The 17502-nt window shown below is 40.2% G+C and overlaps 1 protein-coding gene across 5 annotated transcripts in view; it reads right to left on the reverse strand.

Annotated features, from left to right (window-relative positions):
* Positions 1-338: 338 nt before the first annotated feature.
* Positions 339-17502, reverse strand: part of cadm3 (cell adhesion molecule 3) — a 148704-nt gene continuing 131540 nt past the window's right edge. For 3 of the 5 annotated variants that reach the window (XM_008433970.3, XM_008433971.3, XM_017310130.2), the window contains exons 8-12: positions 15793-15965; positions 15105-15434; positions 14683-14703; positions 10775-10900; positions 339-6730 (exon numbers count right to left, since the gene is read on the reverse strand). In XM_008433970.3, coding sequence (XP_008432192.1) covers positions 6612-6730; positions 10775-10900; positions 14683-14703; positions 15105-15434; positions 15793-15965 — 769 coding nt within the window. In that variant the 3' untranslated portion in view covers positions 339-6611. The remainder of the gene's footprint in view (positions 6731-10774; positions 10901-14682; positions 14704-15104; positions 15435-15792; positions 15966-17502) is intronic. The other 2 variants (XM_008433974.3, XM_008433975.3) reach the window with 2 other exon arrangements.

Consider the following 17502-nt stretch of genomic DNA (forward strand, 5'->3'; position numbering starts at 1 on the left):
ATCAAAATATATTTTGATGAAAAAGAGTTAGAGTTATGAAGTGCGTATTTGTTACCATCATCGTTGTAATACATTTATTTGCCCTGTAATGTGAATATTTGAGTGAACTTATTATTGTAAAGCAACAGGGATACACTTCAGTTTTGTGCTTTGCTTTGTTTAGGACAGCGGGCAGCCAGCAGTATCTTTGTTTTTCTGTTTCCAGTTCTCATCAGCGTAAGCGGAGAAACCGTCTCGTCTCCCAAGACGAACTGTGTCACGGCAAGTCCTGCACTTACAGCCAGCAACGCAGTTTAAATGAGATCCTTTCTAATCAGGAAGAACCAGCAGCAAGCAGATGAAATTAACCCAAATTCATGTTTATTGAAGTCAACAACTCAACTCATATTCTAACAAAAAGAGAAGGAGAAAAGAACAAAACAAAACCTAATATTTTTTGGAACATTTCAGCCAACAGTTTCAAACCCCATCACAGCATCTGTCAGGGTCGCACACTGATGACATCATCTGCCTTTTTTATACAAATGAACACACACAACAACACTACTTCCATGTGATATGAATATTTACTCAAAAGGAAGACTTTTCATCCAAATAAGAAAAAAAAAGGATTTTTTTATTTTTTATTCATGGAAATAAAAAATATTTTTGTGAACGCAACACATTAAGAGTGTCTCTGGAGTCTGTTTGGGTCATTTGATACACACTCATCCACAAACACAGGCACACACACACTAAAGTACACACACACCACAGGAGCAGACAAACCTGCTGTGCATATTCATGTATGTGTGTGTTAATGCACCCATAGTGTGTGTGTAAAGTGTTTGTATGGGTCTGCATGTAAGAGTTTCCAGAAAGGCAACACTATATACAGGAACATATATAAAAATGGTTGCTGAAACAAGAAAATAAATGCAAATACTACAATTCTAACATTCAAGTTTTGGGAAATCTAAATAATAAAAAAAGATAATCAACCAAACTGAAACTCAAACACTGATGATTATGCACAGCTTTTAAAAAACATGACTTAAAAAGTAAATAGTTTCCTCTACAAAACGGGGGGAAAATGACAGGCAGCTTGTTTGCTACTGCCTAAAGAGGAGATGATGACTGAGTGAGGGACAGTCCGGCTAAAACTGACTGAAGACGGAGAAGAGAAGTGATGCTTTGCTGGCACCTGGGGACAGTTAGTCGCCATCACACCCAAGCTAGAAAATACAGTTTCACTGACTGCGCGTCCCAGTTCAACAGCAAATGCAGATTTCATGTTGGGGTGTTGGAGGAAAGAGCAGAAAGAGTCGTACTTGGTTGGTGGGCAGAGATGAGGAGGTTACAGGCGGATTTATCTGGGTCACAGCGTATGTTTGCAGAACAGAGGGCAGCAGCGGAGTCTCAGGAGAGTGGCTTGTCGGCACTTCTCGTCTCCAGCAGTATCTACACTTTCCAATCATTCCTCATGCAAGCTACATGCTAGCACATTAACTAAGACAAAGAACAGGACGATAAATTACAGGCAAATACAGGTCCATTAGTTTTTAAAAAGACATTATACTTTAAGTAGGAGGCAAGTATTTCCTCTCTCCAGCATGAGCAGAGTAACAGTGGACTGAGGCTAAATACAGTTCAATGCTAATGTCCTTGAAGTGTGCAACAAGCTCTCTGAGACAGAGCTGATTCTCTGCTCTTCAACCATAACAGAGATGAAAAGCTGAGTCAAACTCAAAATAAAAAAATAAAAATATTTTTTAAAAAAACCCATCCATCAGCTATGCCTGCTTTATCCCATAGAGTAGTGGTCCCCAGACCCTGATCCTCATATCCTGCACTTTTTGAAGACGTGTTGCTCCAGCACATAGACTTTCAAAGACTGCATCCTTAGCGTGCCACCAAGTTCCCCAGAAGCCTGTTATATAACCCTGGTGTGTGTTAACTGGGATATTCACTCATATTTTCCCTGTTTGCTCATCTTGACCACATTGGAAACAGATTTTGGTAACTGGAGACATGGAGCATTTTTTTACAAAGTGAATTTATTTGTGGTGTATTTGTGATCATTAAATATTTCCACAACAATGATGTTGTTTCTATTACTCCGAATTCAGTTCTGAAGTATTTTTTTAATGGATAATGTAACATTTCTCTCGGTTCTTAAATTTAAGCTAGAGATATTAGTTACTGAGAGGAGAAGGTAAACATCACCAATAACTCCTTAGGAGGAATTTTTAGCAAAGTGCTAATTGCTCTTTTATTTCTGAATTTGGACGTAGTTGATATATACAGATTATGCAGATTCAGATTTTTCTTAAGAAAAAAATAATTATTATCCTTTTACATAAATTAATTTGTAGAGTTGTACCACTAACGGTGGCAGCAAAGTGCCTGTTAGTTCTGATTTGAAGACATTTGTCAGTATTGATGGTTGAGACATTACATGTTTGGACAATTAACCCCTCTGGTTTTGAATGATGTTGCTCTTGTTTCACTTTCAGAAACTTAAGATGCGTAACTGTGGCAACAAGATATACTTTTTGTGACCAGATGCAAATGATTAATGTCTCAAAAGCGTAAATAATACCGCACTCAAAATCCCAGAGGAGTTGAAAAGGAGGTGACCAGGGTCACATCCTGTGGTCTCTAACGTCTCTCTGCCAGGCTTTCTAAAAAATGTGGACAGACAGAGATTTAGAAAGAAAGTGGCAAAAGCAACTGAGGTGGATTAGCAGGCCTGGCCAAAACCTGGTGGTGTTATCCAAGACATGTTGCTGTAAAATATCATCTCTGTCACCTGAATATTGAGCTGTTTTCATGTTGTGACTGTCAAACACTAACAGTCTTCAGTCAGAGGATCATTTAGATTCATTTTTTCTGCCCCCAGCATCAACATCCAAAACGACTCTTTGAAGATGCTTGGATTATATGAGTCATTTAAACCATATTTAATTTTTCTTTGGGATCAAAAAGGTATTTTTGAGTTGAATTAAATATAGAATAATCTTAGCTTCAAACAGAAGCTGCTCAAAAGAAAGGAGTATTTGTTAGTATTTCAAGAAATTTAAGTTTTCAATAATGAATTTGTTCACACAGTTTCAACACAAATTATCCTGGGAGCATCTTGCTGACATCTCTTAGTCAAAGTCCTTTGAAATAATGCCTCATTTAGCTGGTTTTCCAACCAGACATGTAAATTAATAACCTGTTTTAGAATCTGTTTGACATAAAAATGCATTTTATGCATAACATAATTCAGCCAGTAAAAGGATAATTACTATTATTTACTGTTTAGTGTTTATTTATTCACTAACAGGTTGCAGACCACAATCTGATACTAAACTTAATAAGATGCACACTGACAAATGTGCAATTAACTGTTTATTATTTTGCTTTCAACTGGCTGGAGCCATATTGGATTTTGAGGTTCAGGTTGTTGGGAAACTACAGAAGACCTTCGTATTCATTCTTCCAATTTGAAAATATCAACTAACAAATAATGGAATGCATAATTAAATCCATGATCCGAGCATCCAGACCCAATAGATGAAAACAGCCAAGTCAAAATCCAGATGCAGTAAAGAAAAAAGTGCCAGCATGTTGGTGCCTGGCAACATTAGTATTTACGGAGGTGGTGCTTATTAGAAAATGTTTGGAAACCGAAGATCCAAAAGACGCAGGACAGTGGACTCTGGTGACCAGGTCTGGGTACCACTGCTGTAGGGGCTGTACGCCCGGGATGCAGCCTATCCCAGCTGCTCAGGGCAAAGGCAGAGCACACCCTGGAAAGGCCTCTGGTCCATCACAGGGTCAACACAGAGAGACGGACAGGGATGATGATTTGCTCATTCACACTCGCAGCCTAACTGTACCCTGACTTTGGACTTGCAGAAGGAGAACCTGGAGGAAACTCAGGCAGGTGCAGGGACAAAATGCAAGCAGCAGGAGGTGCGAACCCATGACGCTGTACTTCTGAGGCGACAGTATGGCCGCATCGCAAAATATCAAAAACACTATTATCTGCATCAGCTAAACATATACCAGCCAATAATTCTTTCAGTAGAAACTCACTAAACCCTCTTAGGTGGCAGACAAGACTTAATACAGGAACGCTGCAAAAACACAAACTCTTACCACGTATTTTTAAATATCTTAGAACACTTGAAATAAGACAAAACTAACTTACAAACAAATTTTCTGCAAAATGTAGGAGCTTGTTTTATTATAAGTCAATCATTCCTTAATCATGATAGAAAAGTAGTTCCACTGCCAGATTACTTATATTATGGAAATGTCTTGTTATATATCAAAAAATCTATCAGTGAAAAAAAGAATTTTTCAAAATCAATATTAAGGAATTACTTACTTAAAACAACCTTCTATGCTGAAAAGTTATTTGTATGTTAGTTTTGTCATATTTCAAGTGTCCTAAAAATATTTACACTAGAAACCAGACAAAAATACTTGGTAATATTTGTGGGTTTTTTTGTAGTGAAGGTTGTAAAACTGATCCGTGATTCATCTCCTACAGAGAGCTTTCAGCTCACACAGCCCCGTCTACACAGGCTCCTCACTGAGCTAAAGACGGGCAAGGAGATTCTGGACATGTATCGGAGATGGAGGGGAGGGGAAGGAAGGAGCAACGAGAGGAGGGGAGACAGGGTGAAGGTGGATCAGGACACAGACAGCTTGATTGATTAAAGTATGAAAAGAAATAGACGAGTGGAGGGAGAAGGAGAAAAGTAGAAGAGGACATTAGGTTCCCTAAATGACTTTCTTGAGTATTAGAGCAGCCTGAAACCCTCGTCTGGCCAAACAGAGCCTTGGCATGTGTACAACCTGCAGCCAGAGCCTCTTAGTTAGATTGCAATCAATTTCCATGCCTGGGCCAAGTGGGGCTTGCTACTGCCAAGGCCAAGTCTCAACCTTAATAAAGCAGCGTTCGTTTATGGGAAGCTTTCGCTAAGCTGGCCAACGAGTCCTGCTCACACAAGAAAACCATAGCGGGAAGAGATTTTTTTTCCCCCTCCCTTTTCTTCCAGGAACTTGGTTATAATGCATGTAGACAGTCCTGTTAGGTCCTGTGAGCATTTTCTCAACCCCGGAGCAGCAAACATGGCAGGTTCTTAGAGAAAGCCAGTGAAGCCCCGACTCAGCGGACTCAGAGCCAGATGACTTTGCCAAGAAAGGCGATCTGAAGGTGAAAGTTAGGTTCAGCAGGCTGAGTTTGAAGGGAAACTACATGAAAGACAAGAAGGAAACTCTATTAAACTCATTTTGAATGTTTAACTCAGACTTAGAGCTGAAGGTCTGACAAGTGAAAGTGTCGCCACGGAGCAGGGCACGACAAAAGAAGCAAAGAAATGCCCAAACAAAAAGACTGTTGAACTGACAAACCAGCAGACACTGTAAACTCTTAACACTGACGGTAACACAACAAGACGCTGACAGGAAACACAAAATCTCCCTAAGAAAATCCAGAAAGAAATTTAGAAAACACAAACAAACCAATAGGAAAAACATTCTTTGTACAAATATTTGCAGTTAAGGTTAGTTTTCATTGCAACATCATGGTTGTTACATGTTTTTTTTTTAGTCCAAAGATAATGATCGTTTTGACTCTGAATTTTTACGCAAGTAATAAAAACAGGCAGGCTTTTTTTTTTCTATTTTATTTTTGAGTATATAAGTTGTTGTGATGCAGTAACGGGCTGCATGAGAGAGGATAGGGGGCGCCGAAGAGTGACAGAATGCAGGAAAATAACAGAACAGAAAGTGTATTTACAACACACCGAATGTTTTCTGTCAAGTAAAAAGAATGCTATATAACTCTATATTTATATATTTATATATATTTATATATGTATACTGGAGGCCCTGGGCTTGGCAGCACAAGGTGGGAATGCTGTTTTTGCAAGTTTTTGTGGTGGTGCGTTGTGAAAAAATCTGAACGTCCGCAGGAAGCGGTTTGATGGCATAGAAAGATTAAAAAAAGACGGAAGGAGATGAAGTTTTCCAATCAATAATTTTGTCTACACTAAGCAAGTTTAAGGATGGACTCTGCCTTGTTGTGATGGAGAGCATGAGGACAGGAACGTGAAGGGGGCAGACCCGCTGTGGGCTGCGCTGTGGAGGAGGAACGAGGTCGTGACGATGTCAGAATGTGGTTTACAATTGAGCTTTTTCACTGCGCCGACAGTTGAAAAAAGGGATGCTTGTGAGAGGATGTGTGTGATAATGGATCAGGATGTGTTAGTAGGAAGCTCGGCTTTGTTAATCTGAGCATCTACGAGCGTTCAAGTCTGCGGGAAAACAAGAACTGAATCATGTGTGTGTGCGCGTGTGTTTGCATGTGTGTGTAACTTCAGTTCATCCGAATGTCAGTGCAAAAGATCTCACTTCCCTGTATCAATGCAAAGAGGGTAGTTGAAGCTCCGCCCACAGTTCTTTACCTCCCTTCTCTTGCCAACATCCCTTCAACAGAGTAAAGAACTGAAGCTGTTGTGAAAACAAATGGAGGTTTTCCCTTTCCTCTCTCCTCCAGCTGGATCCTCCTCTTCCTCCTCTTCCTCCTCGCTTTCTCTCCCCCCCACCACCACTCTGTCCCCCCCACCCATCTAGATGAAGTACTCCTTCTTCTCTTCGGCTCCGGAGTGACCTCCCTCGGCGTTGATGATGGCCGTGTCGGCGTCAGGGGCGTCGTCGGAACCCTTGGCCTCGTGGGTCAGATACGTTCCTGTGGGACGAGGAGAAAAAAAGCGTGACCCAGTGAGCCGGAGACAGAGGGGAAAAGGGTGGAGTAGAAAGATTGTAGAGGCCATAAAAGTCAACCACTGGGAGCGAAGGACCCCAGTAGGATGGGATGTTTGAGATGAGATTGTGTCAACATGTTCCAGTGTGGCTCCGAAGCAAATACAAGGAGAGCTTTCAGCGACTCGTTGTTTTTCTGGTGGTTTAATTGTCTGAACTACTGCGGCGGAGACAGATAATCAGCCCAACAGAAACATCAATCTACCAGCTAATGATGTCTTTTATTTACTATCCAAAATCTTTTTGAGTTACTTGCTATTCAGAATATGCAGAATCGACATTTCAATATCACCATAGAGCTGCTTTCTGTGAGATAAAGTAATAAAGGATCAACTGTGTAGCGATGCTGGGAATGAGGTCTGGCACTGCTTCAACATTCTGGTTAAGGATGTGGGGAGAACCCGCCTACTTATTTATGTTTATATGAACCACTAAAATGACCATAAAACCATTAAACCCAGAATGCAGCAATGGTGTTTTTAATTTTTGTTATGTTTTTGCATGATCTTCTTCATCTGACAGCAAACTAAACCTAGCGTACCAACACCAGACCCTTTCTGTTGGGGAAAAACAAAACTGTTTAAGTTCACCACACCAACCAAAGTCAGTTTATTATTAAGTGCAGCTGAAATCATACTATATCTAAATTTGCTCTTCTAAAGCCAAAGTTCGCAGCTTATGGTCAATAACCACAATCAACCATCGGGTGATTTGTTTGGGATCATCATCCTGCTAAAAGACCAAATGATGTCCCAGTTTATGTTTTCAGATATCCACTTTGCATGTAGATGGTGTCTAATGGTTGCTATTGGAGACCAGGTGACTGTAGGATGGCCCTGTTTACTGCGACTCAGACATTTTGACATTTCTTCTCTGCTGCACTTGTTTTAAATATTAAAGTTAATTCTTTAACATTATGTGTTCATATGTCTTTCCTACAACCATTTCCCAAATTATGATAATTTGACACACATCTGTCTTACTTTAATGGGATGTTCTCTTTTCCATTTCCAACATTAGAGGAAGAACGAGCGTCTGCTTCATGTTAATAAGCGTGAATATATTTAACTATTGTTTCAGTTACATAAAGACGTATTTCACAAAAAGCTCGATAGCTGTGACTGTTGGGGCTTTGTAAATAGAAAAAGCAAACAAAGAAAAATCAACAACCAATATCTTAATACTAGGATTTTCTTTGCACCCCTAACTGAACATACTAAAATGAAAGGCTGAATTTTATGTACATTTTTAGTGCGATACGATGCAATAATGACTAAACTTTGGTTTTTATTTTGACTGCTTGCAGTTGTGGAGGCAGCACAGCTCATTTCTAACAGTAGTGCATTTTATCTTGTTAATATTAAAGCCAGAGTTGGTCATATATGTATAAGGTATAACATTTAATGCAGCAACATAAGCTGTGTTTACTTAGCTTGGTATAGCTTTTCTTATGGAAACACACTTTTACAGCATATGCAGTAAGTTCATAATTTGACTTAAATATAACAAAGCAGACATTTACAATTACTTAAACAAAAATAAATCTACATATTTAGACACAAACTTTCATTAGAGGCATATTTGTGAATACTGAATTAGTTAGGATACATTGATTTGAATTTTGCTCAAAGAAGCAACTCTAATCAGTCCAGGCTCTGGATGTTTTTGTGAGTCCCAGCTGAATAAAGGATCTGCAGCAACAGGAACCTAAACTGAGTGACCTGGGAAATAAAATGGACCTGAGCACAAGCGGTAATCACACAATATTCTGGAGAATCTTCAAGCTCTTCCATCATATTCTTGTGATCTTCAGTTACTGTTCTACGATTTCCATTAGAAGCACAAAAGTTATTTCTTTTAGGGACAAAAGGTAAACGTGTAACAGAAAGAAACTAAATACACTTTTGCTGTACTCACAAAACTTTAACCACCGAGTTAATAAGTCACCCTGGGATGGGAGTAATTAATTTTACCATCACAACAGTATGATTTATTCATTTGCCCAAATAACTGTGACTTAATTAATTGCCAGTAAGAGGAAATCTGAAGTGAAAGAAAGCTGTGTAAACAAAACATGTAATGAACAGTAATGAGTTGTCATCAGCTTGTATCACTGGGGCTTCAACATGTAGGAAACAGGAGGTCTGAACAGGATGTGCAGATCTGTCGATGAGGTCATCAGATGTGAAGATATTTCACCCACTAATACCAAAGTGAAAGTTTTAGTCATAAAAACTCATATAATACTTCTATCACTCACTGTTTTCCCCAAACTAGTCAGATTTTTCCCTCCAAATTGCAGTATTTTTTTATTTAGGTCACCATATGTCTTGTGACAAAAGCTCCAGATACATTTACATTTCATCTAGCAGGCTTCCTCTGATTTAAATGACATCACAAAACAGCCATCTGGGTTCTGCACGTCAGTCGGCTCAGCGCCTCACAGCCCAGTTTAAGCAACACAACCACCATAATGGATTTTAAAACAGTGTCCAGTTCCCACCATGTCCTATTTGGAAGCATCCTTGTAATGTAACATCCACACATTTCAATGGCCTTCACTGAGATTTAATGTAACAGACCAACACAAAATGCTGCATAATCATGAAGCTGAAGGAAAATTATGCATTAGGCAGATCAGATCAGACAAGAGGAAAACAGCTGTGGTTGTCTGGTTTTATGGTCAGTATCTGACCCTCCACCTCCATTTTGGGGTCTTTTGTAGCCCCAACCTCCAAACGCCAAGAGCCTTATATTTATCTCAATACAAGGGAAGAGCCTTATATTTATCTCAATATAAGGGAAGAGCCTTATATTTATCTCCATCCTCCATTGACTCTTAACAGCTTCAAAGCCCCTGATGAGGAATGGCGTAATGTCTCCACCATGTGTCATAATGAGGAGGCTGTTTCAGGGTCAACTGCAAACCAAACAGTGTCAACTTTTGTCTGATCTTATTCCCAATATGGCCTCTGGAAATCTGCAGACAGGACTTCCTCTTAGAGGCAGGCAGGTCCATCTAAAATATTGAAAACATCGGTACTAAGTCGGTATGAGAATTGGATTGATACGAGTGAGTGACCGTCGCTCCTTCACCCTGATGTTTCTTTCCTGGGGGGTCGCCGATCTATGTTTTCGCATCCATCTGAATAATGTGTAGTTGCGCCACTGCCTCTACTTCTTTTTGTTTTATTTAAATAATCTCTTTGTTCTTACCTTTCTTCTGTAAGTATATTTATAGAATACACAACTATTCCCTTTTTGCCAACAGATGCGTCTTTATGTTGGACTTCTGCAGCTTCTCCAGAGATTTCATGGGTTTCTTTGCTCCATCTCAAAATAATGCTGCCTTTGACTGACCTGTCATTGGGGCAGCAGTTATACTATTGTCTTTTTGGACTGAGTAGTGAGATGCTCAAATCTTGCGATATTGATTTATGACCTAATCCTGATGTAAATTTCTCCACCTCTTCATTTCTAACCTGTCTGCTCTGTTCTTTGGTCGTTATGTTCCTGTTTGTTCTCAAACCTCTAAAACTTTCCCCTTGACAGATTAACATAGAGATTTAATTACACACACGGACATTAAGTGACTTCTGAAGGTAGTTCTTTGTAGAGGGTTTTATTTAAGGGTATCAGAGTGGAAAGGCCTGCATTCAAAGGAATGTCAGGTTTGTATTTATAACTGAAAACCATGTTATACTTCCTTACACAACACTATTTTATGTGAATGTGACATAAAAACTGAAAATACATGTGATAAACTTTAAGAATGTCAAAAACTTCCGTCATCATCTTCTGTCGTCTACATTTCAAATTCCCTCAGTCATTCTCTCTATATTCATGTATGTGGGGATGATATGTTGCCGTATTTTTGCATGCATCCATATGTATGTCAGCTCGTCTCTCTGTATGTTCATGCATGAATGTATGAATGCGTCTGCAGGCTTGTTTGTGCAGAGCTGCTGACCTTTGTGTCTGATGAGGTATCTGCCGAGGACGATGAGGAGGCAAAGCAGGATGAAGACGATAACAGCCACCACCCCTCCGATCACAGCGTGGTCCACGCCCGAAGATGTCGACATGGCTGTCGTGTCTTCAGAGGAGGTCAGGCGGGGCGGGATGACAGGAAGAGAAGAAGTTAGGACCCGAGAGGAGGGAAATATAAGAGTACGAGAATGTAGCAACCATACAGCTGGAGGACATAAGAAGAAAACAGAGAAGAGACAAGACAGAGAGCATTCCTCAATGTATAAGAAGCAGAGGAATCGTGATGGGGGAGAGGAAAAGAAACATGGGGTTGGTGGATGAATATTGGTGGAAATGGAAGACGGATGATGAAAGGCAGCAGAAATAGAGCAAGAGAAAATAATGGGGAGAGTGACAGAGGGAAGGCAAAAAGAAAAGATAAGAACAGGGGAGCAAAGAAACATGTCAGGATGTAATACAGACTGTGGCAAACCTTCTTCACAAGACAAAAACAAGGAAGCGAAAACAAAGCCAGGAGAAAGAGAGTCGCAATTTCATCACCCTCCATTAACAATTGTTTGTGCCTAACTTACACAGAAATGTGCAGCTTACAGCTTCCTTCAGTGAACGGGAACAAACGTAATTCCAGATGTTGGGTGAAATCTCCCCAGCTGTCGGTTTTGTTGTTATGCTAGCTCTGCGCAAGTTTTAGAAAGAGAGACAAACTTGTTGGTGGTCCAAAACGAGCAGGATATCCTGCAGCAGTCATCGGACTGTTTCTGGTATCACATTGTCGACATGGCTGCCAAGTAACATCTTAATCTCTTGAAAGTTAATGTATGAGTGTCATAAGTTTTATTCACCAGGTTTATGCAGACAAGCAAGAAATTTGACTTTGGTTCCACTTTGCTCTTAATGAAGATGCTTTAAATGTAAATATATATCAGAAAAAGAGTTGCTGGGAAGTAAAAACCTTGTTTTCTCCTTAATTTTTATTCCTAAATCTGCTGATATTGAGCAATTTGCTTTAACCGAAAAACACTGCAAAGTTCCTCCTTAATGAATGAAGGTGCATTATGGGTCATCATGGTAATTATGACTTATATACTTAATATATTTATCAAACAGTTAACATTACAAAAACATACAAACATAGAACAATTAACCATGAGAAAAAGAAAAACAGTAATATAACATGTAATAATAAATATGACCACCTATTAGTAAATACTAGTTATGTGTTTTATTATGCGTTATTAATATTATTGTTATCAGAAAAAAATAATTTTTATTTAATTTTGTGAATCAATAGTCAATAGTTGATTGTGTGTTTCCTGCTTAATCTGTGACGAAGAACAACTACTCACAGATTCATTCAAGATTTAAAGTTTTATTCCCTTTTGTTTACATCGGCCATTTTGGCCTCTTAGAGCTTGGAGAAGGTATCAGTTTTCAGCCAAAACAATTTGAGACAGCATTTATTTCGCCTGTCTCTTTAGGCTGTATAAAAGCCCGGGGTGTTTGTAAGGAAGTCACTCAGATCAAATCAACCCTGAAGTGGCACTTCCCCAACGCGTGGGACATAAAAAGCATAAAACACTTTGTGAAATCAAGGGGAGAAGTTGGATTCCATTAAGCGAGTGTTTGAAGGGCCAAACAAAAGGAAAAAAAAAGACGGAGGTTATTTGGAGACCCCGTGTGATTACAGTAACAGGATGCAATGACAAACGCAGAGATGGGGGGAAAAGAAAGAGAGAGATCACAACCAGCTGATGTGGTGAGCATCCAACTTTGCAAGGAGGAGTTTCTATTTCTCAGAGAAGTGCAGGACCTGACGAGAGCTAACCGACAGAGAGCAGAACAGTGGAAAAGCTTGACGAGTGAGGGAAAAGTGGAAGGAAAAGACAAAGCACACTTAAAGTGGAACACACACTCTGAATGGCCGGCGTGGAGGTGAGAGGGGCATGCTGACGAGGCGAGAATGAGAATGAGCCAATAAATCCTGCTGTCAGCATCAAAGGAAGGCAGACAAGACCCAAGATCAACTCACATCCAGCGCCCGCACCCTACACCACACTGACACACACACACACACACACACGCACCCCCCCCCCCCCACACACACACACACACACAGGAAGTGCAACAATGTGTAAATGACTTGTACCATTTAAGAGGTCATGCTGGCTGGCATGTCTTAGAGAAAAGCGAGTGTATGACGTCTTGTCGTGTTCAGAGGCGGTCTGTCCATGTGCGTCGTGTGTGTGCTGCTTTCAAAAATTCATTGTCCTGCTCTGGAGTTGTTTTCTCCCCAGAACACCAGACAGAAAAAAACACAAGAACCACAGGAAGACACCGGTGCATCTCAATAAACTAGAATATCATCGAAAAGTTTGTAATTCAGTTCAAAAAGTGAAACTCATACGTATATAATCACAGATTGATTACACATAGACTGATATGTATCTCAAGTGAGTATTTCTTATAATTTTTGAAGTTTATGGTTTGGAGCTAATGAAACTCCAAAATTCAGTTACTCAGAAAACGTTAATGTTCTAATAATGCAGTGTTTTAATAGACCAATAAACAGGAGTTGTTGGCCTCATGAAAACCACGTCCATGCGCTGTACAGTATGTTCACCTACTGATCAGCCTTCAGCTCCCCTGCATTGTTGAGGTGGCATTTCTCATCTTTCTCTTGTACATTACATTCTGGTTTTATGTTTTTATCTTAGGTAAGATTATTTCCATTTTATTCTGTTTTGTCACCAGCAGCAGTCCACTCCCAGAGAATCCTCACCAGGTTTTTCTGTCCATTAATATGCTTGGATGCAGCATTCTGTGATCAGCCAGCTCTTTCAGTAAGGACATTTTGTGGAGGATGTTTCTGTCTGACTGCTGGACAGACACCGACTGTCAAGGCAGCAGTCTATTCCATGATTGCGTAGGTAGGCCATAACATGCTTTTATTTTGTTGGTCTTAGGTAATATTCTAATTTTCTTAAAAGCTAAATTTGGGGCTTCAAATAACTGTAACATATACTCTTTAAATTTAGAAAAAACAAAAGCTTACGGGCGACCAATAATACTTCCTTGTTGGTCTTCCTTCCAGGTAGACCAACATGTGCATTACATGTTTTGCACAAAATCATTTTTAGATAATGAGATTGCTCAGTCTGCTTAGTTCTGGCCACTTTGAGTCCCTTTCAGAATGAACTAGGGCGACTTGTTACTGGAAATCCAAATAAGCTGCAGCTGCCACACTCCAACGAAATGTTTATACTCATGCATGGCAATGACTGCAAACAAATGCACAATTATACAACTGTACACCTTTGAACGGCAGAAATGGAGCCTCCTGCACAACCAGCAAGAATGTAGCAAGCGGTTTCTGGATGGTAAGTCACCAACAAACACTTGCATTTTCCAGCAGCCATTGTACAGTGAATGCAATGGTAAAACCAGCTGACCAAACATACTGGATCTCGGCTTGAGTTGCTAGGTAACGGCACAGTGCCCTTCAGTTGTGACACAACAAAAGGGAGGTTTTTGAAACAGCTCATTTTCCAAAGACCAAAAAAATATTAACTTATTGCCAAAAGCTATGAGGGTTTGTTTCAGCACTTGGAAGAGTATAAATGTGACATTTTGTGATCTGTGTTGGTAATTTACATGTGAATTTCCCTTTTTGAATTAAAATGACTGTTATGGACTTTTCAGTTACATCCCAATACATTAAGAAGCACCTGTATGCTGTGTGGGTGGGGATTTCATTCATCTTTCTGAATAAGTTTTTAGTACATCAGTCATACAAACACAAGACAGCATCACAGACAGATAGATGCACAGACAGGTGGTTGAAAACGACAGACACCCACACAAACATGAGACTGCTGGAAAAAGTTATACCTGTCGAGTTGCGTGCATCATCTTCTCAAGATGAGTAGATGGACAGTTGAATATTTAGATGAATGATGGATGAATGAAGGGGTGGATGGATGGAGGAGCGGATGCATGGATAAAGATGAGGAGTGCATGTTGAGGATACGGGGGTTAAGGATTAGGGAATGTCAATAAGAGGAAAGAGGACAACAAGAAAAAAAAGCATGAAATAGCTGCAAACAGCCACAAAAATCCAATTTTTGTCCATCACTGTGTGTTTTCTATGAGCGTTTGCATGGGTGTGCATATAAAACAAGTATCTCTGACAGCTATGCAGTTTGTGTATTGAAGGAGAAAATGACAAAGCAGTGACTTTAATGTTCTCCCCCCCTTCTTTCCACTCCATTACTAAACGTCTTGTGTGAGTGCAAGTGTGGAACTGGTTTTACCTGTGAAAGTGTAAACTCCGTTCGTCTGGACGGAAACTGAGGGGGTGGGGGATGAGAGGGAGGGAGTCGCAGGGGATGGAGGGATGAGAGGGGAGGAGTCAGGGGAAAAGGGCAGGTCAGGGAAAAGGGCGTTGGAGAGGGTGGTGGTGGTGGAAGATGGCGGGACGGTGGTTGAGATCACAGCCGTCGAGGGGGAGGAGTCAGGGGAAAAGGTGGAGATGAAGTCACTGAAGTCTGACCCTGAGCCTTGGAAGACGTCAGGTGGGGAGGAGGGAGAGACGGAAGTGGGGAAAAACGTGGGGGTAACTGCGTTTGAGGAGTCGGGGTCGTCTTTGTGGGTCGGGTGGAGGAATATGTGTTACAAGGCGAAGAGAAATAGGCAAGCAAAGCGCAACAATAATAATAAAAAAAACCACAAACAGACCAACCAACGCATTGAACAAACACAGCACATCAATAGCCAGGGGAAAGAGGCGCAACAATGTGCGAAAGCGGTTTGGTGGTTATGGTTGCACGGTTGGATGAGAAAAACAAAACAAAACAAAAAAAGGAAATCAGAAGAGAAAAAAGATGGACGTACAAGCAAAGCCACAACAGAAGAAATAAAAATAAAAAACATGATGAAGAAACGTAAAAGATCCCTGTCTCAACATAAATCCCTACTTCTCCTCAGTGTTTCTCCCCTTACCTTGCACCTGAAGTGTGTAGCTCCCTCTGCCTTTTCCAATGTCGTTGGCAGCATGGCAGATGTACATGCCGTTATCTGATTTGTTGAGCATTGAAAAGGACAAGAAAGCACCGTCGGCTTTGGCCAGTTGGGGGAGCTCTCCCTCCGCCTTCTCCCAGAAGTAGCTGGTGGGCCTGAGACAGATGAAACGAGAAACCTGAGCTGCTTGATGTGCACACTTTGCAAATAAAGTAAGGAAGCAGTGGAGTGAAAAGGTGGAGAAAGGTGTGGAGGAGGTGGAAAGAGAAAAAGAAGAAAGAAGAAGAAAGAAGAGCAGAAAAAGATAACAGCAACAGATGAAACAAAAGGACATTTTAGGATTATCATGTTAATCACTAGCTCTTGTTTTTGTTAATGTCATAAACAAGACAAAGTAGCTAATACATTTTTTTATATTTTTTTATTTTACTATCAAAAACCTTTGATTCCCCTAAAGACAATCCACAGGGGGGAAAAACTGCCTTCAGAAGCCACATAATTAGTAAATAAAGTGGATCTTTTGGGCTGTTTTTGTTCTTATTACACCCCTGTTAAACTGACTTACTAGTCAAAGGTGTGAAAGAAGGCAAACTAACCTAAATGAGACTTAACTTTTTTGGCCAACATGACCCAACACACCACAGACAGTAAACAGGGGCATTGGAGATATCATGCTCCGGGGATTCTCTTTTTCAGTAACGACAGGAAATATGCCACCAATGTGGAGACATTTGAGGAGAAATACAGGACAATGCTGGAAGAAAACCTGCCAGAAACTTTAGGCACAGCAACTTGTAAAGTTTACAAGTTTAAAGACTTGTAAACTGAAGCTCGTAATTCTTCTCCATGCAATCTGACTGATCTTAAGCTGCTGTTTAAAGCTGAAAAACCACTACGTTGAGTTTCTATCACGTAAAATCTCATAAAAACCCATGGATGTCAGTGTAGGTCTACACAATCTATCGCAAATATGTCACCACAGTATTCATATCACAAAGGACTGTTTTGGAGTTCAATAATTGCTGGCTAACATATCCAAAGTGTCCTGATAATATGGAAAACTCTTATTTTGCATGTTAACGTAATCTTTAGCCTGTTGGACTGAGCTTTACGGCTGCAGATGTTCATACCGGACACAAATGACAAGGTGATGGACAAGGTGATGGAAGGGCAAATAAGAAAATAAGCACATATCACAACTTTTATCTTCATACCAAAATATTGTCATTGTAATATTTTCTGATATTGTATTTCTCAGGTGTTTCCTAATGAAATGTGAAGGATTTTAGGAGGTATGGTCACCTTTTTTCAAGGCATTGTAGAAAGAACAAAAAAGTTTTTGAAGAAAATGCGAGTATGATGATCGGAAAGACGGAGGTGTTTGCTCCAAAAGGAGATGAAAAGAAACGCAGTGAGAGGGAGACAACAGAATCAGAGCTTCAGATCTGCCCTTGTTAGAAAAATCCATTTGGCGTAACAGATTGTATATGAGAGAGATAGCGAGACGTGCCTTGATAAAAGAATCAATTATGCAAATAGCAAAGTCCTTAAGCGCTGTACAGTAATTACAATGACGGCAAGTCTGAATCACGGACGGATCTGGATGTCTTGGACTGATTAGTTGCTCTCTGAAATGTGCACATAAAGGTGCAGTCTGTAAGCGTTAGTGAAGTGAACATTTATCCCCTCTTA

This window comes from Poecilia reticulata, chromosome 17 (genome assembly GCF_904066995.2).
Source record: "Poecilia reticulata chromosome 17, P_reticulata-male-v2, whole genome shotgun sequence".
Taxonomy (NCBI): domain Eukaryota; kingdom Metazoa; phylum Chordata; class Actinopteri; order Cyprinodontiformes; family Poeciliidae; genus Poecilia; species Poecilia reticulata.